Source organism: Sinocyclocheilus grahami, unplaced genomic scaffold (genome assembly GCF_001515645.1).
Source record: "Sinocyclocheilus grahami isolate Dianchi unplaced genomic scaffold, SAMN03320097.WGS_v1.1 scaffold375.1, whole genome shotgun sequence".
In the NCBI taxonomy this organism is placed as follows: domain Eukaryota; kingdom Metazoa; phylum Chordata; class Actinopteri; order Cypriniformes; family Cyprinidae; genus Sinocyclocheilus; species Sinocyclocheilus grahami.
Window position 1 is genome coordinate 77,042 of NW_015505554.1, and position 8,216 is coordinate 85,257.

Sequence of the window (8,216 nt, forward strand, 5' to 3'; positions counted from 1 at the left end):
CCATTACTCACCGTGATTGATGAATGATTCTTACTTACCACAGTTGTTTGATGAACTTGTGAAAAAACGGAGAGAGAGAGAGAGAAAAAAAAAAAAAAAACAGCTATAGGCGCGAATGGAAACGCTAATGACAAGCTAACCGGCTAACGAATGCTAACGCGCTGCAGGTTAGAGAACAATTAAAAAGCTAAGGAATGACAAACAAACAACAGAAATCATAGGACCAAGTGAGAGTAGAGCACTGGTTTATTCCCGTCTTCTTGGGGGCAGTTGAGGAACCCTTGGCTGAGACACATTAGAAATGCTGCTAAGACCAGGCCGTACTGAGCAACGAGACACAAATGACACAAGAAATGACACAACCAACACAACAATGACAGAATTTCAAAGAAAATTGAAGAAACTGTCCAGATATCAGCTAATTCTCTTTAGGAACGTAATTAGAAGAAAGTCTCTTCTGCTGTAGTTTGCCCTGCTGCTGTGATGTTCTATGCTGGTCCAGCCTGGTTAGTGCTGGCCGGTGTCGGCTTGGTTCTAGCTTATCTGGTGGACCAGCATGTTCTTTTTGTGGTTGATTTTCTGGTTAACCTACTTAAAGAGCATACAAAACTCAACATGTAGTGTCCAGCATGATGACACTACATTTGAGCATTTTAGGCCCAGAGCGCACAGCAAGTAATGAGTCCAGACTTAAATTAACATCATAGAAAATCAACATCATCAAACTGTTGTCTGTTCTTCAGTCTAAACAGTGAGTGAACACAAACGTACCCAGAAACACTGAAGGGTGTGATAGCTTCTTAAGGAAAGTGCACACAGCCTAACATTTGGAAATGCAAAGGAGGTCAGTGCTTTCTGAAGGCAGTGTGCATGTGAGCAACACTGCATGAGCTGGTGAAGGAGCTTCAGGCATGTGTGTGAGTGTGTGTGTGTGTGTGTGTGTGTGTGTGAGAGGGAAATGAGAGAAATGTTAGGGCATGCTCTGCCAGTTCTCTGCCTGCGGACACTCAGCGATGTCAGAGCAGTTCAAGTTCAACAGAACACTGTGTTTGTGTGTGTGTGTGTGTGTGTGTGTGTGTGAGAGAGAGAGAGAGAGAGAGGGGGGGAGTCAGAGACAATGAGAGTGTGTTTTTATTTGTGTGTGGGTATGAGGCAATGGATGTAAAGATGATACAGAGCAAACCATGAAGGTATTTGCATATGTGCACATATATAGAGAACGAAAGAGAGATGGAAAGAGGCACAGAAGAAGAAAATGACTGTCGTCCAGTAGCACAAGTTCTTATTACTGGGATTGTGAGCTTTAATCTGATCAGACATGCTGGACTAAACCCGGACATGCTGACAGGAGGAACACTCTAGAAACCATGGCAGGTGAGTTCACGCAACTGAGATACACTCAAAAATTAAACGAGACATAATCCTTGTGTTACTGGTCTACTTAACATCAAAAATAATCACTGGTTGACAAACTGTTCAGACACTCTATGTGTCTTAAAGAGTTTTTTTTTTTGTCTATTAGGTTCTATGTACTGAAGTGCAGCAAAGCTCCAAAGAATTAACCTACTAAAACAGAGGTTACCAAATGTTTTTGTCAGCTGAACCATTTAGACGTAAAATACTTAAAGTCCCCTATGAGATTTTAAGTTAATATTTTGATTTAGTGACACATTTGCATGGTCATGGTTCACTTGGTCAGTTAATGGTCACATGACATTTAAAATACTGTAAACCAATAACATTTACGTTTAAGGGTGTTGCTATAAAATGCTATAAAATTCTGTCCACAAAAAAAGCTGTCAACTATGTGAATGTGAATGTAAATAAAGTGAACATAGCACACATCATGTTCCAAAATGCACATTAAACTCACAGCGCTTTCACAGATAGAGTTGGTGAGAAACAGCATTTACTATGAACCAAACTGCTCTGAAAACACAATATTATCAACTGCACGCGTGTAAATGAACACAGTGTCACTTGTCACTCTGAACTCACAGCGCTTTCACAGATAGAGTTGGTGAGAAAAAGCATTTACTATTAACCAAACTGCTCTGAAAACACAATATTATCAACTTGTCACTCTGAAACACAACAGACTATCTACTTTTTTGAATCACAAAATTTGATGGCAACACTTTATAACTTTAATTTATAAATCATTAACAAACATTATTTAATGCTTAACAGATCATTAGTTAATATATATTCACATAGCTACACTGTAAAAACATTAAACGTAAAAAAACAGTGAAATGCTTGGCAGCACAGGGTGCCAAACGTTTACCATTAATAGAAATAATGGTTAAACTCGTGGCCTAATGGTTAGAGATTCGGACTCGTAACACAAAGGTTGCGGGTTCGAGTCTCGTACCAGCAGGGATTGTAGGTGGGGGAATGTACAGCACTCTCTCCCACCTTCAGTACCATGACTGAGGTGTCCTTGAGCAAGGCACCGAACTGCTCCTCCGCCGCAGCAAAAAGGGCTGCCCACTGCTCCGGGTGTGTGTGTGTTCACTGCTGTGTGTGTGCACTTTGGATGGGATAAATGCAGAGCACTAATTCCGAGTATGGGTCACCATACTTGGCCACATGTCACGTCACTTTCACTTAAAGGGGTCATATGATGCGATTTCAATTTTTCCTTTCTCTTTGGAGTGTTACAAGCTCTTGGTGCATAAAGTTGTAAAGTCTGTAAAGTTGCAAAGACTAAAGTCTCAAATCCAAAGAGATATTTTTTATAAAAGTTAAGCGTCAGCCACACCTACCTAAAACGTCTCGTTCTAACACGCCCCCACATATCTACCTCATGATGTGGGAAGATTTGCATAACGCCGCCCAAATGTTCACGCAAAGAAAGAAGGCGTAACTTTTATTCTCACTGTAGTATTGTTCCCGCTGCCGCCATTCGTGAAGATGCTGTGTGCTTCGTTGTGAAAGCAAAACTACTTTGTTTGGTCTTCCAAAAGAGGACGGTATCCGCTTCATCATGCCTAGAGCTGATCTGTGCTGGTCGCTGAGGGAATACATCAACTTAGTGCTGTGGATCGCCGGATCGGCTTTCACCATGGACAAAGCGGAGTCCAGCCCATATGGTTGCCGCTCCTTCATCGGATCCGCCGGCTGCGCCGTTCTCGACCCCGCCGCCTCTGCTCACTCTAGCCCGGCCACAGCTCACTCTATCCCGGCCTCAGCTCACGCTAGGCCACTGTGTTTTTCGTTGTGAAAACGAAACTACTTTGTTTGGTCTTCCAAAAGAGGACACGACTACAAATCAGTGGTTAAGTTGTATTTACAACACTGTTCCAGAACAGTTTAACCCAAATATTCAGATGTGTGCAGCACATTTTATGGAGGACCGTTTCCTGATCCTGGTAGAGTAGACTACAATGCCGGCAGGTCTGACTCAGTCTGTAAGTATGTTTACATTTAAAGGATTTGCCACTGATGATTTAAACGCGAGTTTTGGGCAGTGTAGAGTAGCACTTGTTGTTTGTCATTTCTCCGATCACAAATGCAGACAGGGTTTTATGTTTACGCGGCGCGATGCAACGCAACGCGTAAAAAGACAATATAAGTCATTATAATCAGTAATTATGTCCCCACTGGATGCAATAAATGCCTCGTTTGTAATGGGTTTCAATGATTTTGTCTCTTCGCTCCGGCCGGGACAGGGCATCAACAGTATGGTGAAGGGCGTAACATTTCCGTCACACGCTTGAGGTATTCAGCCAATCACAACGCACTGGATAGCTGGCCAATCACAGCACACCTCGCTTTTCAGAACGATGAGCTTTGAAAAATCGATGCGTTTCAGAAAGGCGGGGCATAGAGGAGAAACAATAATGTACAGTATGTGGAAAATAATGTGTTTTTTTTACTTTAAACCGCATAAACACATTTCATTACACCAAATACACAAAATAATGTTCTTTTTAGCAGTATCATATGACCCCTTTAAAGAAAGGTTTTTTGTAAAACGGTCAATGACTGGCAGAATCAGCTGCCAAACAAAAACTGTAAAATTAAGGTACAACATCATATTTTTTCTTAAAGGTTTTTTTTGTTTTTAACTGTTACTTTACAGGTATTGTCTAGATTATCATTGTGAAACATTCTCTGTGAAACTTAATTTTTTTGCAGTTAACAACAGCACACAAACAAAAACTAATAAATATCACTGCATCAACAACTCCAGAGTTATTGCCTTTAAATAAAGTGACACGGAGCATAACATGGAGCATTTCTTGGTCTTCTCCTGGACTGAAGCACACACTGTACTCTTCAGCAGAATGGTGACCCACAAAACAGACAACCAAAACCCTTTAAATCCCAACAGCACATTACACACTAACAGATCTCTCTAGATCTCAGCATCTTCACTTATTACAAACCAGACTGACTTAATTTCTTTCATACAAAACTTCTTATTGAGAATTAACAGAGGTTTAGATGTTGATGTTTTATTGAAATTAATAAAGTTTGAAGTCACCGTTGTGGAGATAAGTGTTTGCTTTAGTTGTGCTTCTGACCCTTCACATTTCAACAATAATTTTGGTAAAACTTTCTATGACACCCGTATTTATGATACAAATTAAGGGTATTCTTAAGGCATTATAATGAATGCATAATGCATTATAAAAAAAATTATAATATGTTATATCAACTCATGAATAATCATAACAACAGTTATAATACATCATAATACTTACGTATTTGTGGTTATAAGTTTAAGAGTATGATTATTTATAACACACAATGAACACCATATTAAATCTACTTAATTTACAGAATAATGGACTGTATCATATCTTGACATTGTTTATTTAAGATCCGCACAGTATCTTACTACAGCTTGTGAGTGGTTAGATGTTGAGTGTTATTTGAGTGTTTTCTGTAGTGCTAATGTTAATTAATTGATGTGAGCTTTATACTCCAACCGAAAAAAATGCAATGTTTTATGTGGTTACATTTTATTTTGATGGTCCCCTTAATCAGTCGACTATAAGCAACTTTGCAACTACATGCCAACTAACTCTCATTAGAGTATTAGTATGTATGGCTGTTTGAGAATATTTTTTTTTATTATTATTACTACTTATAAGTGGTCTTTGACTGCTTTAAGTAAAGTAGCATAAGAAAAATGGCAAAATATGAGACTTATAATACATTATAACTATGAGAAATATAATCCATTGGAAAAGTGGATGCAACGTGTTAATTGTGTTATAAATCATCATACTCTTAAAAGCTATAACCACAAATAAGTAAATATTATAATATATTAAAACTGTTCTTATGAATATTCATGAGATGATACAACATATTATAAGGTTTTTTATAATGCATTATGCATTCATTATAATGCCTTAAGAATACCCTTATAATGTATTATAAATACGGGCTTCATAGAAAGTGTTACCATCATTTTTCTTTGGCTTCTGTATTTGTGTGTTTCTAAAGAACATTTCTTATAGCAAAACCTACGAGGAAAATTCTGATCAGATGAAGTTGTTTACGTGCTGATGACGATCTTGTTATCGTATAGTGGCCTGATTCCTTAAACTCATCAGAAATGTCTAATGTCCGAGCATGCTAAATTTATTAATTTTATTTTGTTGTAGTCTTATAATTTTACTGCTTGAAATGTAGGCCTGCTTTGATATTTTTAAGGTTTGTAAGGCGAAAGAATCTACATATGAACCTCAACAATGGTGATGATCGACAAAATATTCAGATCAGCTCTGATCATCACAAAACAAGCTTTTGGTTGATTGCCACCATCGTTGAGATTCATGTGCTGATTCTTGATGTTTGTATGAGTCAAAAAGCCTCCATTCAAGACACTTTCTATATAATGATTAAAAAAAAGTGAATCCCTGATTGTCATAACATCACATGACTGCTGTAAAAATACAAAAGCAACATTAAAAGCTAACATATTCAGAAACAATACTCATGATGCAGTCACTCATCATTAATAAGTTAACAGGTCTATCTGATCAGATTTTTCGCTAGTAATGTTTGCTATAATAACACACAGTTATAGCAGTCAGAGATAAGCTTACATTACAATGTGAAGGGTCAGAAGCCCAACTAAAGCAAATGCTTATCGCCAAAACGGTGACTTCTAACTTTATTATTTTCAATAAAACATCAACATCTAAACCTCTGTTAATTCTCAATAAGAAGTTTTGTATTAAAGAAATAAAGTCAGACTGGTTTGTAATGAGTGAAGATGCTGAGATCTAGAGAGATCTGTTAGTGTTTAATGTGCTGTTGCTAACAGTCATGTGACGTTTAATTAGTTAATTAATTAATTAATTAGTCAATTTTACAGTAAAGGTGTTTGCTCATAAAAATTCAGGAAATACCTGTAAAATAACAATGTTTTCAGCTCATTTAAATGAGGAGATTTTACTTTAATTTTATGTTTTTTGTTTGGCAGCTATTGCTGCCAGTCATTTGACCATTTTATCATCTAACTGTTTTGTTATTGTATTAATTACAGATTATTTTTTTCATTTTACATACATTTCTTTGTAATTTAAGAAAACAGCAAACATACTGTATAAAAATACAGTAGTTGTTCTGTTTAAAAAATTGTGAATTACTATAATTTGTCAGTAATGTAATATTACCCATATAATACTATTAAAATAACAGCCAAGTAGTTAATTCAAAGCTAATTTTACAGAGTTTTGACTGCAATTCAAAATAAAATAAAACAACCTGAAAAAAATCAGTTATTTTCCGTAAAATTATGATTTTTTTTTACAGTGTAGAAATATGAGATAATGTTCTTGTTCATATTTACTGATGAACTTGCTAAACATTACCTAATGATTAACATGATTATGTAATGTATGTTGAAATGCTTACAAATGTCAGTATACTTTCAGTTCATTTGATCTTCATTTGTTGGTCTTTGTTTGTTGTGTAGACCTCTATTTACACATCTTAACAAATAATCCATTCATTATTTGTTCATGTTTTTGCGGTAGCCAATCTCAAGTTTAAACTATTCATCATTTGTAAATGTTTATAAACGATTACTAATCATTTATCAATTTTGGTGCTAAATTTTTTTTTTATTGCCTCAGCACTCACATTAGTATACTACTCTTCAATATATCATTGAACAGGATATTCCTTGAATCATAAATAAACAGGGGAAACATTTTTTAAAGGAAAATACTTGTTAATTTATCAAAACAATATAATATAAACAGATTGAACCGTGCTCCCTTATATTAATCAAATTGACCCCTGTACACGTCTGACCCTTTAACCAACCCATACCATCAAACGTGTCACTAACCTTACCCGTATCACTCCTCAATAGCAGCAAAAGTGTTGAGCATTGACACAAGCTTTTAATCATTTTATAACATCTGTTAAAATCATTTGTAGATTTTTAGAAGTGCCTGATCATATGGAATTGAAAGTTTAATGACATTTGTAAGCATCTTAACTTACATGAAATAATGATTTTTGTAAACATTATCTGATGTTTAATACATTTATTAGCAAACATTAACAAGCACATTATCTCACGTTTCTAACTCTTTGAATATATATTTACTAATGATCCATTAAGCATTATTTAATGTTTGTTAATGATTTATTAATGAAAGTTATTACAAAGTGTTACCACTTTGATTTACAATCACGATATTATAAGATCTATACCTATATTTCAATTTCATTTTGATATAAGTGTGCAGCCTCAATTGTTTATTTTACTGTTACTTTCGATTTAAGTAATTACTAGCTTTTCATCAACTCACTAATTCATTATCATTTCACTAAAAACACCATTAGTTTCTACATACATGCATGCAATTTTCTAATTTTCTACATGCTTTATTCATTTATTTATTTACTTTATCTTTTACATTCAAATTAATTTGTTAAAAATTATTTTTCTATTTTTCTATTTTTATTCAAATTAGGACAAATATTGTAAAACAAAAAAGCATATTAAATCAAATCAAATCAAATCAATGAAATATAAGCTAAAAAGCAAGTAAGTATTAACTGCACACGATATTGTGCTGACTGTTCATTACCTTGAAATACGTGTTCCTTTACTTTTACTTTGAGCCCATCAATTTTGTTGAACATGCTTTCATACACACACACACACACACACATATAAATATATATGTATATATATATATACAGTGGGTATGGAAAGTATTCAGACCCCCTTA

General features: G+C 35.2%; 1 protein-coding gene across 1 annotated transcript in view; it reads left to right on the forward strand.

The window, feature by feature from the left end:
* Window positions 1-1,136: 1,136 nt before the first annotated feature.
* The window catches only part of LOC107549564 (leucine-rich repeat and transmembrane domain-containing protein 1-like), a 22,857-nt gene continuing 15,777 nt past the window's right edge, over window positions 1,137-8,216 (forward strand). Inside the window, exon 1 of the mRNA XM_016230690.1 lies at window positions 1,137-1,374. Coding sequence (XP_016086176.1) covers window positions 1,368-1,374 — 7 coding nt within the window. The 5' untranslated portion in view covers window positions 1,137-1,367. The remainder of the gene's footprint in view (window positions 1,375-8,216) is intronic.